Genomic DNA, 17,500 nt, shown 5'->3' on the forward strand with positions numbered 1-17,500 from the left:
TTACTTAACGTATCTGACCTGATTATACTGGTGCTTGTGCTTCCTCTTTGCTAAAGAGATAAGTAGAGGGATGCCATTAGATTTGCATTTGCCATGCCTTAGCCATAGGGATGTAGTGGTCAAATAAGAGGTGGGTAAACTATTAACTCTGTGAGGTGGACTGTGGCATGCAGTATCAGAGTTTTTAAACAGGCATTCAGAACATGTTTGATGATGGTGGCTATATTGCCCCATGTTTATAAATGGTTTCTAGAGTGTACATATTGTGAATGTGGATAATACAGTGTGATTTGTGAATGTTAAAAGTTGCAGTTGGTGAGTAAACTATTTTGAGAGGAGGATAAACTGTAATAAGAGGTGGATAAACTGTGTTTACTTGCGTTTAGCCTCCTACATCCCTACATCCCTACATCCCTGCTTAGCCACACCTACAGCCACTTTTATTCCAATGTCTAATTGAGACATACTGAATAACTTGTTGAACGTTTCATTTTCTTTTTTACTGGCCTGTCAGTCTTGTGGTCATCTTCGTCCTCCGCCTCGCTACCCATATTAACGATAACGAACGGCGTTGAGTATTTGACGCTAGGTAGATCAATCTTTACTGCTTCTGCCGCCTGTATAGCTGCCAAGACAGACGCGCAAGATAGTAGATAGGCTACGTCACGTCCCTACAGACAGACAAGACAGACGCGCTAGATAGTAGATAGGCTACGTCACATCCCTGCAGAGCCAATGATGGCGCATTCTGCACACGAGACACTGAGCGCTCTGTGCGCAACGCATAGGCTATTTCAAGTGGAGAGAAAATAGTAAATATAACACATATTCACGTAGCCTTTTGGAAACCGGGAAATTCAGTGTCCCGGGAGAGTTGATACATTTCCCGGGACAGGCTATTAAAAAGAAGCACAATCCCGGTAAAACCGGGACGGGTGGCAACCCTACCTGTGTAGGACTGACCCATTTGGGTGAAACATTAAACTGGTTTGTCTGACGGTCACTAACGGTCACTAACTGGGTGTGTGGACCCTCCTCCTCCTCCACTGCAGCCTCAGAACATCCTGCTGACGAACGACTCTCCCCTCGGGGACATCAAGATCGTGGACTTTGGGCTGTCCAGGATGGTGAGCAGCAGCCAGGAGATCCGCGAGATCATGGGCACGCCAGAATACGTGGGTGAGTGGCCCAGACTCAGGAGGTCCCAACCCCTGACCAGGATCTGTGAGTGGCCCAGACTCTGGAGGTCCGAACCCCTGACGAAGATCTGTGAGATCGAAATGCTGCGTAGGAACCTGAGTTTCTGGGAGCTTCTGTTACCTTGTGCAGATCCTTTTTTTATTTTTCATATTTTACCTTCAGTTTGAGTTGAGCAGTGAAGGCCATTGGTGGACAAACATGTTCATGCTAACAGTGCTTATCCTCTTCTACAGCACCAGAAATTCTGAATTATGAGCCAATCAGCACAGCCACTGACATGTGGTGAGTTTATGTTGTTATTTATTAATATGTTTATTTGACAGGAACAGTGCACAGTGTATTACTGAGCCAGATTATAGCACAGTGTATAACTGAGCCAGATTATAGCACAGTGTATAACTGAGCCAGATTATAGCACAGTGTATAACTGAGCCAGATTATAGCACAGTGTATAACTGAGCCAGATTATAGCACAGTGTATAACTGAGCCAGATTATAGCACAGTGTATAACTGAGCCAGATTATAGCACAGTGTATAACTGAGCCAGATTATAGCACAGGGGCTAATGTACATGTGTGGTCCCTGAGCATGAGCCGATGTTATTAATCAGTAGTATTGTAGTAATAAGTGGACGGTGATGCACTGTTGTTCTTTATATATATTTACGCATGGGGGGCACTTCAGCTCGTGCATTCATTAGGCTCTCAGTGAACCTGTCCATCTGACTAGTTTATGGGCTATTTTAAATGACCAGTGGGCAGTTTGAGGTCACAGGTGAAGCAGCGTGCTATTAACCCAGTGTGTCCTTCTGTTGTAGGAGTATCGGCGTCCTGGCCTACGTGATGCTCACGGGCATCTCTCCGTTCCTAGGGGACGACAAGCAGGAGACGTTCCTCAACATCTCCCAGATCAACGTCAGCTATGCTGATGAGGAGTTGGAGTGTCTGGACAAGGCAGCCATTCACTTCATCAAGTCTCTCCTCCTCAAAGACCCAGAGTGAGTAGCTTAGTACAAATGCTAACTTTCTAAGCAAACTGCAAAAATGTTGTTCTACAGAAACAAAAGCACACACTGTACAAATGTAAAGAATTAACTACTTGGTCAGTTACTCCGGTGGTCAATTTCAGATCTGTAATCACAAGTCTTTGATGAATTTGTGTTATAATTGTTTCGCTTTCCACCCTAAAATGCTCTGTTTATTATTGTTTATTTATGTTTTTTGTTTTTTTTACCATTTCATTTCACTATAACTATTGTGTACTGGTTTATTTAGTTTTGTTATGATTGCTAGTATTTTAGACTAGGATAAGACTAATCATCCACATTTATTTAGTTTTGTTATGATTGCTAGTATTTTAGACTAGGACAAGGCTAATCATGCACAGGACTGTTTTATTTAGTTTTATGATTGTTAGTATTTTAGACTAGGACAAGGCTAATCATGCACATTTATTTAGTTTTGTTATGATGGCTAGTATTTTAGACTAGGACAAGGCTAATCATGCACAGGACATCTGGTTTATTTAGTTTTGTTATTATTGCTAGTATTTTAGGCTAGGACAAGGCTAATCATGCACATTTAGTTTTATTATGATTGCTAGTATTTTAGACTAGGACAAGGCTAATCATGCACAGGACCTGGTTTATTTAGTTTTGTTATGATTGCTAGTATTTTAGAATAGGAATTGGAACACTTGGAATGCCGCGCTGTTTTCGGAAGCTTTGGCCCAGAGTGCCAGCAATTTAGATCATTGGTGACTATTTTTGTAGAGCCACAGCATATTCTATGTTATAGCTATGGACATACTATGGCTTGTGAGACTTTAAGCTCTCAGTGGGTACAAACTGTTAATTTCTACATGCCTCTGTTCCTGAGAAATCCCAAGCTAAACAGTGGCTAGTTTGAATCAAAATCCCTGTTTTTTTCTTCTAGAAATGGAGATATAGCGTCTTTTATTAAATATGTGCTGTTTGAGCCTGTCACTCTTCTGACTTACATTTCTGAAGAAAGGTAGAAAGGTGGACTCATTCAGCATCTGGCGAAAACACCTGCTGCAATATCTTTTTCTTCAACTTTTTCATTTTCCCCTTCAGCACCTGAGAAGTGTTGCCTGTAAAGTTTTCGGGAAGTGACCTAGCGAGACCTGACGAGACTGCCACCTAGTGATAAACCCACGAAAATAAATGACCTGGGTTTGACCTGACGTGCATGCGTCACTGATTAAACCCAAAGCGGCAACCATCAAAAGCCTAGTTATGATCAAATGTCCAGATAAAATGTCCAGATTGTGCGTTTTCATGAGTTTTCGATCGTCATCTATTTCAATTCTATTTATCATAGAGTTCCCAAAATCGCACATAAGGTGTGTTAGAGTGTCTATTTTCGTAATTAACTAATTAAAAAAAGCTGAAAACACAATATTGCATTTTTGCGATGTTAATAAAGAAACTTTAACGGCCCGTAGAGAACATCTCTTAATAAAGAAACTTTTACGGCCCGTAGAGAACAACTCCTCTTAATATCTGCTGTGTGTAGAGAGCGTGCAGTATAGTATATGTCCTAATGTCTGCTGTCTCCTTTGTGTGTGTGTGTGTGTGTGTGTGTGTGTGTAGGGAGCGAGCCACTGCTGAGGAGTGTTTGCAGCACCACTGGCTCCAGCAGCTGCCGGAGGTCCTGAAGGAGGGGGCCGAGCCCTTGGACACTCCAGTGGATGGTGAGTGCGTCCTGGGGCCCGTCAGCCCTGGAAGCAGCGGCACCGGGTCCAGCTGCGCCGAGTCCGACCCGGACGACCCGGAAGAGGTCACGGAGGAGCTCATCGTCATGGCGGCGTACACTTTGGGTCAGTGCCGGCAGACGTCAGATCAGGAGACGCTCACGCCAGACCAGAAGGCCATCTCCAAGCGCTTCAAGTTCGAGGAGCCCTTCTCTGCCCTGCAGGAGGTGCCGGGTGAGTTCATCTACTGATCAGCTGACCACTCAGACCGCCAACCATCGCTGCGATAAGCTTCGAGTACGTAAAAGAAGAAGTAGCAGAGATGGCGACCAATTAAAAAAGGAACAAAATTCGCACTTCGAAGAAACAAACAAGTCTACTATTACTTTTAACCCCAACCTCATGATTTGAACTCACAAGCCAAACTTTTGTTTTATTTGTTTTATTTTGTTGTCATGATTGTGCTGCTTTGCTTCTTGGCATTAATGGGCACGTCGCTCCAGACGCCGCCTTGCTGTGCTCCTTCATGTGTAGTTTTCTTCCAACTTTGGTGCCATGCTTGAAACTTTTTGGAGTTTGTGTTGGACCATACTGTGCATGGAACCCAATCACTTTTGTTTTTTTAACCTTTTCTGTGTTTTTCATTTTCAAGTTTCCTTTGCCATGTATCTGAAAGTTAATATCGTTTGTGCAAAAGTTTAGATGTTCAGATGTTCGTTTTGGGGGGGGGGGGGGGTGAGATTCACGATTATATGTAAATGAAACCGAATTAATATTTGTTTTAAAAATATGTCTTTATAAAAAAACTTTAATAAGCCATTATACACATAAACAACTTCCTGTTGACCTTTTGGGTATACGCTCCAGCAATAATAGTAAACATTTTTCATTCTTATGTCCGTTCAGAATATGTTTTTTTTTTTTTTTTTTTTTCCACTCCGTAGTCATTATTACTGTATATTGGTCCAATGCCGTTTCCATTAAGGGTCAGTCAGTCTTTAATGGAAACACATCTGAAAATGACTTCTGATATTGTAAATAAAAGTTAATCTCTGAGACCAATCAATCTGTGTCTTATTTTTTTTATTTAAAATGATTCGTATGTTGGTGCATACTGCTTCACATCATCAGAACATAAAATGGCAAACAATATATAAAATGTAGCATACAGTCCATCTGATCAATAGGTATGTGCCTGGACTCTATACACTGACCATTCATTTCTAATGGCCGGTCATTTTTGACTAGGAATACAAGGGTGTTCTGAAGTTAAATAAAACACCAAATTGTTATGAAAATTATCAAAATCTGTAGGCCTATTGTGTGTTTAGATGCCCTGCGTTAACAAAGTCATGGAGCTTCATAGTAGTCAGAATAAGTTAACAATATTTTTGAAAGAAAATAATTGTCAATCAGTCACAATAGGACACAATAGGAGGGTTAATGGACAGGGTCCACATTAGCCAGGTTTCTCACCGCCTAAGCTGTGAAGAAACCTCGTCCCGCCAGCGATTCCCATAAGCGATTTGTTATAGGCCTATTGCTCCTTGTGGTCCTCTGCCTCGGTAACTGCTTTTTTCAGACATGTTTAGCTCGGAGTCGGACCGAGTCATAAAGATTGTAGTTTTAGCAACACGCCGTTTCGGGAGCATGGGTGAGGAGTGCAATTTAATGGGCTGCTAAAAATGGAAAACCTAGTTTTAAAAAAGACGCACATTTTTATTACTAGCTAGGCCAACTCTTTTTATAGTTTGAAAATGCTTTCGTTTTTCTGTTCGGTTTTGTTCACCCTTTTCACTATTCCTGCTTAGGCCTACCTTCAGCGTGACCAATTTTCGGCACATCATATCGTAGGCTAAACATAATATAATAATAATAATAATAATAATATACTGTACATGATAGACATAAACGTAAGATAGTCATACACCTGGAAAGGCAGACAAGTTAGCACGTTACCGTAGGCCTACGCTGGGTGACAGCCTCTGTATTTGTAACTCATGATAGCCTAATAAATAGCCTAATTGTCACTTGCCGGTAATGGCCTACAAGTGAAATGTCCTTCCACATGAAAAACAAGCACCACGGCCCACAAAAGTCAACAAGTCAATGCAGCTCAGTCCGGTGATGGCCAGGAAAATCTCATTTTGAGACTCAATATTTGGGTTAGCCACGTAGTGCAAGCGGAATATATGATAAGGCACAAAACACACGAGCATAATTAGGACAAAACAGAGGCTCTTGATCTGTGCCCAAAACTCCTGTTGAGAAGAGAAGTTGGCACCATATTGCTTGGTGATTGACAGCAAAATATTAACCTGAATGGCGCACAACACGATAGGAACCGTGATGAAGACGCCGCTGATGATATAATTTATAGCTTGCACACCAGATTCTTTCATCCTGGATCCAAAATTGAAGCAGGTATTTTCAGACTGTCCTCCATAGCTCAAGAATGTCACAGCGGGCACAACTATCAAGACAACTGTCCAGATAGTCCCGCTTGCCCCAAGAGAATGAAGCTTTCTGTGGAAATCTGGACTTTCGGTACGTTTGTAGAAGATGTAGAAGCGCAAGGTGAGCACTATGACGTAGATGAGGAAGGATAAGTACATGTGAATGTGGACCATGCTGCTGACGATCTTGCACATCTGCGGGGGCAAGTCCCAGCGGTTTCTGATATAGTAGTCGATGCGAAACGGGATGGTGGGCATAAATATCAGATGCGCCACGATGAGGTTGAGGACTGCAACGGTGGTCACGGAGCGCAAGTTGCATTTAAGCACGTTAATCATGAGGACTATCCCCAATGTGCCGACCATCAAGACGACCATGTAGATGCCGATAAGTGCTATCCTGTCGGGCGAGCTTGACAGTGGTGGTGGTGGTTCAGTCATCCTGACGAGAAAAATGAATTTAGAAACTTATCAAAAATCGTCAGAGACTCAAGAACAACATGCACCTGAGTAAACGGCCATTAGGATAATGCCTCACCCAGAGCGTAATGCTCTTTAGGCTACATTTCTTAACTGCCAAACGTTGAGTTGCATGTAGTGCCAACAGCGGGAAACTACAATATTCTTATGAGAGAAAATAATACAAGTCAAATTATTATATTTTCAAAAAAAATGTTTAAACAAATATAAATAAAATAGGCCTACATTAAAGACATTCAGACAGCGCCCCTGAACTTCCCGTTTTCATCTGATCTAACTGCATCTATAGATGACCAAATATATAGGCAGTAGCCTACAAAGGTATGCTATTTGTTGTTGGCTACATCAAATCTAACTAAACTTATTCATTTTTAATTAATTTTAAAATGCAAAATGAGAGCAATTTACCTAAACGGAGTGGTTAAGTTGACGGAAGTATTGTTGGCTGTCATTTTCATGTTGCTGGAAGCGTGTAAAAGGTGCCTATCATGACGTCCCCAGATAAATAAGTCCTCGCCAGCAAGAGACCGCCTACTATTTTCTTTTAGCGGAGCTTCCATGCCCCCCCCACCCTCCCCTTACATGAAGTGGTCAATATTAAAATATTAACTAAGTTAGGTGGAACTATACCGTACTTGAAATGTAATAGCCTAGAGATAAGTGTATTAATACTCATGCATGATATACAGTATTATATCTATATATGTAGCCTATTAAATAAATACCATGTCCAACTGTCCCATACCTTAAAGATGCACAGAAGGATGTGACACCAGAATCTGTCATGGTGACACATCAACAAGCTCAAATGGCATGATGTCAGCATCGGCCCATTTACCACCATCACTCAACAAGCATCAAGCATCCAATCATTCAAGCATCCAACCACCCATGCCCTTGCACTGAATAGAATACTATAGAATTGCACCCAACCCACCCATGCCCTTGCACTGAATAAAATACTATAAAATTGCATCCACCCATGCCCTTGCACTGGATAGAATACTATAGAATTGCATCCAACCACCCATGCCCTTGCATTGGATATGCAGCAATGCACTCACACTGAACTATAGAATTGCTAGTAAATAACGCAAATAACTGACAGTTCCCCAGATATATAAAAGGGGTCATGTCCTCAGATCAGATATGTACGTTGCTGTCATGTGGAAAAGCCGTCTTGACACAGGTGTTACATGTGAACTGCGCTCTCTTGCCACAGGTGGCGAGTGAGATGATGCATAATCCACCGAGTACTCTTGTTGTCACTTGAGGGCAAATGAAACAAATGACAAATGAAGGAACTTGTAGTGGTTGTGTAGTGTCATTGTTGGACATCTCAGCAAATTCATTTTGAAGAAGTACAGAGGTGTGGTTGTGGGTAGATAAAAGTTGCACAATAGCACTCAAAGATTGCATCACAGGCAAAATGTAAGGGCTACAACATAAATGTCCCAAATTAAGTTGTTGAAGTAAAGCAAAAGGTAACTGAAGTTAATTGGTTTTAAAGCATAAATGTATTTCATTCACCAGAGGTTGTGCGTTTGCTTGGTGTAGATCTCACATCTCCATGAACACACATGGTCCTTGCTTCTGAACTTTGACCTCATGGTCATACTCAGACATACATTACACGGTCAACTCACAAAACCAAATGGCTTACAGATCATTAGATCAACATTAGATTTCAATATAATCCAATGATTTTATTGACATATACACACACACACACACAGGGTCCTTAATACAACAATCTGAAATGATTGTAAATAAGGCCTTAACTGTCCAGGCAAGCTGTCTAGTAGTTTTATCCCCATCCTTTATGTCACATGGAACTAACTGTAGTAAGTAACTGTATAACACCTTTTCAATAGTATTTTTGATGAATAATATGTCACAGTACAGTGCAAAATTAATATCACTTTTTCCCTCAGTTGCCAGTATAAATACGTCATGATACCTAATCATGTAATCAAAATACCATTACCACTATGGAAATCCTTCTAAAAGAACACAATAAGTTAAAAGGCTTTCAAAGGCTAGGGCTAGATGAATACAACTCATCTACACAGATAGTGCACACAGGCCTAGTAGAAACGTTCTGTTTGGAAATGTGCCTCGCCAACACCATCCCTTGGGGGCCTGCTCAGAATAGCGTTGGTTTCCGCCTGAGCACGACGCTAGCGAACAGTGGCTCTCTGTCAGCTGGCCGCTGTGGCCGCCGCGTAACACCTGTTAACCCTTAAAGGTGTCCGTCACGCCGGTGTGACGGGAATGTTGGGAAATTAAAGTTCTAAAGAATTTCTGTGTTCATTGAATTCAACATAGAATTTTAGAACCATCAATTTTTGTGGAACGGAATTTTACAGTATGTTCGAATGTTCAAAAACCCTCACCTTTAAGGGTTAAGTTAGCGCCGGGCCTAGCCCACAGACAGTGTCTGCATGTAAACTCTGGTAGACAGCCAGCGGAGCGCTAGTCAGCTCATTTGAAGTGCACCTTCATCTTCTTTCCCAGGAACACCCTCTTGGAGGTCAGGATGTGCGTCATGATACTCAAGAGCATCAGGAAAATGGTCATGGACATCACTATCACATAGTGGCTGATACTAGGGCACACAAGAAAGGGAAAAGAATACATCATAATAATATATCAATAATGTATCGTAATAATGTATAAAGAATGCATCATAATAATAATGTATAAAGAATGCATCATAATAATAATGTATAAAGAATGCATCATAATAATGTGTACACTCTAGGCACATGTCAATTTGAATGAACTTTTAACTCCCTAAAACCTACCTGGTGCCAATGTCAAGCCAACTTCCATAATCTTTCACCAGGAAAAAGAAGTGCTGTAACACAATACAACTTATTAGTGCATTTTCTAGAGATGGTGGAATTTCATGCTGCTTAACGTTGCACTGAGATTTGGACTCACCAAAGCCATCATGTCTGAGATGACCAACACGAGTAGGAACAAGCTGGAATTGCAAAACGAGCTTTTGAATTATAGAGAACACAAAGCATGCTAGGAAACAGATACTGTATGGTTAGACTAAAAACACACATGTACCTTCTAGAGGAAAGCTGAGTTGACACCTGAATGGTTTCAAATGTACACATCACGATCACAAATGGAATCAAAACCTGAAGAGGGAAAACACATTTAATGAATGATGTTTCAATAATTCCCAATATTGGAACTTTGTACTACTTTTTCCAGATTATTCTACATTTGACTGCTGCCATTAGAGCTGCAGCCAGCCAGAAGCAGATGGGCTCCCCCTATTAAGTCAGGTTCTGCTCCAGGTTTCTTCCTGGAATATGGGAGTTTTTCCTTGCCACAGAACATACTAAGGCAACCCGCTTGGAGTCCACATCAACGGACCTAAGCATTTGTTAGCAAAGCCTATTTATATATACTGCTAAGTATTTCTGATATGTTGCTGATTGGATCATAAACGGCCACAGCAACGAAGAGGAATGACTGATAATGACTGACTCTTCTTTATTATTGGGTTACATGTTCTTCTCTATATTTCTGATATGTTGCTGATTGGATCATAAATGGCCACAGTAACGAAGAGGAATGACTGACTCTTCTTTTGCATTGTGTTACATGCTCCAACCAAGAGGAATGACTGATAATGACTCTTCTCTATTACTGTGTTACATGCTCCAACCAAGAGGAATGACTGATAATGACTCTTCTCTATTATTGTGTTACATGCTCCAACGAAGAGGAATGACTGATAATGACTCTTCTCTATTACTGTGTTACATGCTCCAAATGTAAAGCACTTTGAGCTGCATTGTGTGTATGAATGGTGCTATACAAATAAAGCTCGTCATTGTAACTCCATTTATTACTGCCACCAGAGACCACCTCTGCTGCAGCTCCTGCTAGTGGTCTTACAGTTGGATTTGTTTTGTCTTTTCTCAGAAAAAAAGTCAAAAGCCTCACGCAGTCACTTACATCCTTATTTTGCTATGCCATGTCAGATTATCCGTTATGGCCAAGTTCCCACACAAGCATACAGTATGAAGTAGTGCACCATATTTAGTTTAATCAATTAACATAAAAAAACATGGGCCACCTTTTCAAAATACTATTCCTGTTGCGCAACAAAAATATTGCCGGTGAATTTTAGGTTAGCAGGTTGAAACTATGACTTTAAAACCGTGACCACAGCTACTGACCAAACCATCTCAGCACAGCTCAGCGCTCCGTATGCAGAACTAAATCATCTCAGCGCTCCGTATGCAGAACTAAATCATCTCAGCGCTCCGTATGCAGAACTAAATCATCTCAGCGCGGCTCAGCGCTACATTTGCTCCGACTCAGACCTGCACCATGGGGTTGGGAGGCGGCCGTGCTAGCAGTGGAGCTAAACCCATGAGTGCTAGCATCTCTTACTAACCCATCTCAATTCACATAACGTACAGTACATACCGCACAGCTTTTGTACCAGCTACTGGCTAACGTCTCACACACACTCTCACACACACACACACACACACACACACACACACTCTCACACACACACAAATACAGTATACATGTATGCAGACTTCAAACTGTATGTGTGGGGGGTCTGGGAGAGAGTGAGTGATGGAGGCGGAAGTACTATGATAAAAGACACACACACACACACACACACACACACACAACCACACACACACACACACACACACAACCACAGACGCGTTTCGGCTTAGCGCCTTCCTCAGTGTGCTTGAGTATGGTACGGCTCGTTGGTATGTGAAGTGCAGTGAAGTGAAGTGCAGCCTCTTCCTTCTGTGAGGCTTTCAGTCAAACCAAATCAGGTGGATGCACGCATAACTGCCAGTGTGTGTGTGTGTGTGTGTGTGTGTGTGTGTGTGTGTGTGTGTGTGTGTGTGTGTGTGTGTGCTTTTCAGAGGGAAGTCCAACGGCTGTACTGTACCTTCCACATCATGAGGCCTCCCATGACAAAGGGGTTAAAGACGGTGAGGAAGCAGTACACAGACGCTGGGTCGAAGCTGTGAAGGAGGAAGAATACACCGTTAGGAGGAAGAGTCTCTCTGTCTGTCAAACACACACACACACACACACACACACACACACACACACACACACACACACACACACACACACAGCACAACCACCCAGACACACAGCACACCCACCCACACAGCACACACACACACAGCACAACCACCCAGACACACAGCACACACACAGCACACACACACACACACACACACACACACACACACACACACACACACACAGCACAACCACCCAGACACACAGCACACCCACCCACACAGCACACACACACACACACACACACACACAGCACAACCACCCACACACACACACACAGCACACACACACACAGCACACCCACCCACACACACACACACTACAACAGCAAAATGCTTTGTCCACCGAGTTATATTTATACAGACATTGCACAGTCATGGGGTCAATGGACAAAGCATTTCACTGCATATATACTTGTATGTGACAAATACATTTGAGTTTGAATAAAGAAGGAGAAGAGTGCAACAGCAAACGCAGTCCTCTGAGTTACACACTGCTTAAGCAGTAAACAACATCATCTCCGTACCTGTTGATCGAGGCGATGTTGCCCGTTCCAAAGAAAGCTGTGATGATGAAAAACACCTGCGCTGTGATTAAGGCTAACAAGCACATCATTATTATTATTTTCTTTTTTTAATGTCCATTAATGTCTGCTTGTTAAGCGTGTCATCGTGCCTTTCAGCATAGCACCTGAGGCCAGGGCAGGGCAAGTCAGCAAACACGTTGGCATTAACCAACCGATTTTATTCAAATTGCTGCCTCTCAAACTACCTAGTATTTGCGGAGAATAAAGAGAAAGCACTCTTGATCATTAAGCCAGCAGTGAGAGAAATTATCTCGTTGTATTAGCACAGATGAACAGAGGGCTACTCCTGTCCATTTTGTATTAGCACAGATGAACTGAGGGCTACTCCTGTCCGTTTTGTATTAGCACAGATGAACTGAGGGCTACTCCTGTCCGTTTTGTATTAGCACAGAGGAACTGAGGGCTATTCCTGTCCGTTTTGTTGCCAATTTAAGCCATCCAGCACATGCTTTAAGAGCTGCCAGAAATAAAGACTTTGTAGTCCACTGTCTTTAGCCCACTGTAGTTGGTCAGTTATTGTCATATGTAGTCCACTGTCTATAGCCCACTGTAGTTGGTCAGTTATTGTCATATGTAGTCCACTGTCTATAGCCCACTGTAGTTGGTCAGTTGGGCTGTCCACAGAGGTCACGTTTTTTTACAGCGTACTCAGGACACAGATAGCTAGTGGTTGGTTAGGTTGTTTGCAGTAAGCGTGTTTTAGCCTAAAAACATGTGGCATTGCTTAGAGCACTTTATGTCAATTAAGTTTTCTTCAGGGCAAACATATTTCAGGGTTTCAGCAGAGCCACCCCCCCCCCACCCCCCCAAAAACACACACACACACTTGCTTTTTTTCACAAATCACACCATGAGTACTTCATGAACATGGTCCACAGCGGAAGAACTCCAAAGGATACAAAAAAGTAGGATCTTCTGATATCGTCCAGTTTCAGCTGTCTAATCTTGGTGATGTCGATGTTTTCTGAAAAGTCTATTCTGAAGAGCTGCAAAACAAGTATTCCTGCTAAGTGGGTTGCCTAGTCAGTCACATGTGGTTAGTATGCTCAGAATGGAGCATTTTCTACAGAACTCGCACACCACTCACACACACACACACACACACACGCACACACACGCACGCACGCACACACACCAACACCCCCCCCCCCCCCCCCGCCCCCCCGCCCCCTTCCTCCAACAAACACACACACACACACACACACACACACACACACACACACCAACACCCACCAACACCCCCTTCCTCCAACAAACAAACACACACACACACACACACACACACACACACACACACACACACACACACACGCGCACACACACCAACACCCACCCCCCCGCCCCCTTCCTCCAACAAACACACACACACACACACACACACACACACACACACACACACACACACACAGTTATGCAAGGCTGCAGGTCATGCTGACAACATGGTGCAAGAAGCGCAGCCCATTAAACATGGCGCCACACACACCTCAGTCTTGCTGAGTGTCCCGGTGGTCATGGCTTCCTGCTCAATGTTGATCCACACGAACATCAGCCACGACAGCACTGGAGGAAACAAAGCTTCATATCTGTGCAGGGAACCAAGACCACAACGTAAAGTGCAAGCATATCAGCACACACTGTAATATGGACACAATTAGTAAGAGATACACATGATACATAAAAAAAGAGATACATATTATCATACGCTTATTTAAACTCATATTTACTCATATTTAGAGCCCGACTGTCAAATTGGTGTGACGATATTATTGGCCGATATTAGCTATTTGCTTATCTATTGGTATTGGTTTAAAAGCTGCGAAGGCACCCATTGTGTTTGTACCTTTTCCTATTATTATTCTTCTCCAATGGAAGTCTATGGCAGCCCATAGAATCATACAGTAAAAAGTTGTGAAATTTGGCACATTGATTCAGGACAGTCCCATAATTCATTTCACCAATTTTCAGTTCTGAACTACAGGCAGTCTAGCGCCACCAATGGATCAAAGTTGACATTGCATTCATGCAATTAACTTTTGAGCCCTATGCTACGCAACACAGGCAATGGAACTGTTCCGCACATGCAACACAGGCAACGGAACCGTTCCGCAGATGCAACACAGGCAACGGAACCGTTCCGCAGATGCAACACAGGCAACGGAACCGTTCCGCACATGCAACACAGGCAACGGAACCGTTCCGCACATGCAACACAGGCAACGGAACCGTTCCGCACATGCAACACAGGCGTACTCAAGCCGCTACTTGAATGTATGGACATTATCTAACATTTTCCCTCACGGGATAAAAAGAGTATATATACTTATTTTCCTTTCCAATCACACAAAGTATGGCACTGTTTAATGCTGTTAACGGTGTGTAAAGAAGCCTTAGGTAAATACCTTGAGAGTTATCATGGGATATTACAGATGCAAACCTGATGCTAGTATTCATAATAATTATTTTATTGTATAAGAGCCATTCATTAGGATATCAGATAGTTAGGCCTATTTAATCACAATATCCCACCTTGTGAGTGCATTTTGACATTGTGTTGAGCGGCCGATTTATCGTTAATCGGTTTTGGAAATCCTCATCGGTCGGGCTCTACTAATATTTAACATATTTTCCCTTTGTGGATGAATAAAGTATGCATATGTGTGTGTGTTTGTGTGTGTGTGTGTATGTGTGTCTTATTCATGATCATCAAACGGCTGATATTGCTGGTGTATTACATGCTCAGTTGGCCACATAAACAAATGTGTACAGTTTGACCTCAACAAGGAGTTATGTCCCCTGCTACTCTCCTCCCACCTGTTAACACTCTTACATTACAGGGAGTGGGGGGAGGGGTGCTGTGTGTGTGTGTGTGTGTGTGTGTGTGTGTGTGTGTGCAGCGTGTGTGTGTGTGCAGCATGTGTGTATGTGTGTGTGTGTGTGTGTGTGTGTGTGTGCGCATGTGTGTGTGTGCATGGCGTGTGTGTGTGTGTGCAGCATGTGTGTATGTGTGTGTGTGTGTGTGTGTGTGTGTGTGTGTGTGTGTGTGTGTGTGTGCGTGTGCGCATGTGTGTGTGTGCATGGCGTGTGTGTGTGTGTGTGTGTGCAGCATGTGTGTATGTGTGTGTGTGTGTGTGCGTGTGCGCATGTGTGTGTGTGCAGCGTGTGTGTGTGTGTGCATGTGTGTGTGTGCATGGCGTGTGTGTGTGTGTGTGTGTGTGTGCATCTTTACCCGGTACTCAGCAGCAGGTAGGTGGGCACCAGGGAGAGCAGGATGCTCATGAGCCGGTGGAACAGACGCGTGGAGCTCAGCAGAGGCACCAACAGCGACACCACTGACCCCCGACATGAGAAGAGCAGAGAACAAGAGGGTGGGTGGGGGGTGGGGGGGTGGGGGGCAGAGCACACGCTGCACACACACACACACACACACACACACACACACACACACACACACACGCACACGCTGCACACACACACACACACGCTGCACACACACACACGCTGCACACACACACACGCACACACATGCTGCACACACACACACACACACACACACACACACACACACACAGACATGCTGCACACACAAACAAGCTGCACACACACACACACACGCTGCACACACACACACACACGCTGAACACACACACACACACACACGCTGCACACACACACACACACATACACACACACACACACACACACACACACACACACACACACGCTGCACACACACACACACACGCTGCACACACACACACACTGCACACACACTGCACACACGCTGCACACACACACACTGCACACACACTGCTTTGCACCCAGACAAAAGGGTGAGACAAAAATAATCAGCCAATAGCCATACTGTCTCATTGTGCTAGTCTATACTGCAGAATCACACACACACACACACACACACACACACACACACACACACACACACCGTTAGTAGTGACACTATTTAATTCAGACTCTCACACAGCGAGAAGTGACAGACCTAGACACCGCAGGGCGTGTGGTGAGAGCAGAGCACACACCCAGTCACTCACCTAGCGTGGTCCACACACACACACACACACACACACACACACTCACCTAGCGTGGTCCACACACACACACACACACACACACACACACACACAGACATGCTGCACACACAAACAAGCTGCACACACACACACACACACACACACACTGCACACACACACACACACACACACACATGCTGCACACACACACACACACGCTGCACACACACACACACACACGCTGCACACACACACACACTGCACACACACTGCACACACGCTGCACACACACACACTGCACACACGCTGCACACACACACACTGCACACACACTGCTTTGCACCCAGACAAAAGGGTGAGACAAAAATAATCAGCCAATAGCCATACTGTCTCATTGTGCTAGTCTATACTGCAGAATCACACACACACACACACACACACACACACACACACACACACACACACACCGTTAGTAGTGCACTCACCCAGTCACTCACCTAGCTTAATTCAGACTCTCACACAGCGAGAAGTGACAGACCTAGACACCGCAGGGCGTGTGGTGAGAGCAGAGCACTCACCCAGTCACTCACCTAGCGTGGTCCACACACACACACACACACACACACACACACTCACCTAGCGTGGTCCACACACACACACACACACACACTCACTCACCTAGCGTGGTCCACACACACACACACACACACACACTCACTCACCTAGCGTGGTCCACACACACACACACACTCGCTCACCTAGCGTGGTCCACACACACACACACACACACACACACACACTCACTCACCTAGCGTGGTCCACACACACACACACACACACACACACTCACTCACCTAGCGAGGTCCACACACACACACACACACAGACACACACTCACTCACCTAGCGCGGTCCACACACACACACACACACTCACTCAC

General features: G+C 43.9%; 3 protein-coding genes across 8 annotated transcripts in view; 1 reads left to right on the forward strand and 2 right to left on the reverse strand.

The window, feature by feature from the left end:
• Nucleotides 1-4,982, forward strand: part of stk17a (serine/threonine kinase 17a) — a 37,392-nt gene extending 32,410 nt beyond the window's left edge. The window contains exons 4-7 of the mRNA XM_042067219.1: nucleotides 1,053-1,179; nucleotides 1,434-1,482; nucleotides 2,019-2,198; nucleotides 3,816-4,982. Of these exons, the coding sequence (XP_041923153.1) occupies nucleotides 1,053-1,179; nucleotides 1,434-1,482; nucleotides 2,019-2,198; nucleotides 3,816-4,167 (708 nt within the window). The 3' untranslated portion in view covers nucleotides 4,168-4,982. The remainder of the gene's footprint in view (nucleotides 1-1,052; nucleotides 1,180-1,433; nucleotides 1,483-2,018; nucleotides 2,199-3,815) is intronic.
• Nucleotides 1-7,391, reverse strand: part of LOC121687973 (probable G-protein coupled receptor 141) — a 13,254-nt gene extending 5,863 nt beyond the window's left edge. Inside the window, exons 1-2 of one of the 2 annotated variants that reach the window (XR_006024468.1) lie at nucleotides 7,261-7,391; nucleotides 5,815-6,814 (exon numbers count right to left, since the gene is read on the reverse strand). Coding sequence is in view for 1 of the 2 variants with exons in the window: in XM_042067224.1 (XP_041923158.1) it covers nucleotides 5,962-6,814; nucleotides 7,261-7,310 (903 nt within the window). In the remaining variant the exon portion in view is untranslated. Of the gene's footprint in view, nucleotides 1-4,850; nucleotides 6,815-7,260 lie in introns of those variants that run through there. The other variant, XM_042067224.1, reaches the window with a different exon arrangement.
• Nucleotides 7,392-8,521: 1,130 nt separating this feature from the next.
• The window catches only part of pign (phosphatidylinositol glycan anchor biosynthesis, class N), a 21,580-nt gene continuing 12,601 nt past the window's right edge, over nucleotides 8,522-17,500 (reverse strand). For 3 of the 5 annotated variants that reach the window (XM_042067204.1, XM_042067203.1, XM_042067202.1), the window contains exons 21-29: nucleotides 15,762-15,864; nucleotides 14,019-14,118; nucleotides 13,435-13,521; nucleotides 12,476-12,531; nucleotides 11,807-11,882; nucleotides 9,934-10,007; nucleotides 9,799-9,841; nucleotides 9,660-9,712; nucleotides 8,522-9,460 (exon numbers count right to left, since the gene is read on the reverse strand). In XM_042067204.1, coding sequence (XP_041923138.1) covers nucleotides 9,337-9,460; nucleotides 9,660-9,712; nucleotides 9,799-9,841; nucleotides 9,934-10,007; nucleotides 11,807-11,882; nucleotides 12,476-12,531; nucleotides 13,435-13,521; nucleotides 14,019-14,118; nucleotides 15,762-15,864 — 716 coding nt within the window. In that variant the 3' untranslated portion in view covers nucleotides 8,522-9,336. The remainder of the gene's footprint in view (nucleotides 9,461-9,659; nucleotides 9,713-9,798; nucleotides 9,842-9,933; nucleotides 10,008-11,806; nucleotides 11,883-12,475; nucleotides 12,532-13,434; nucleotides 13,522-14,018; nucleotides 14,119-15,761; nucleotides 15,865-17,500) is intronic. The other 2 variants (XR_006024462.1, XM_042067205.1) reach the window with 2 other exon arrangements.

This window comes from Alosa sapidissima, chromosome 17, assembly GCF_018492685.1.
Source record: "Alosa sapidissima isolate fAloSap1 chromosome 17, fAloSap1.pri, whole genome shotgun sequence".
Lineage (NCBI taxonomy): Eukaryota > Metazoa > Chordata > Actinopteri > Clupeiformes > Clupeidae > Alosa > Alosa sapidissima.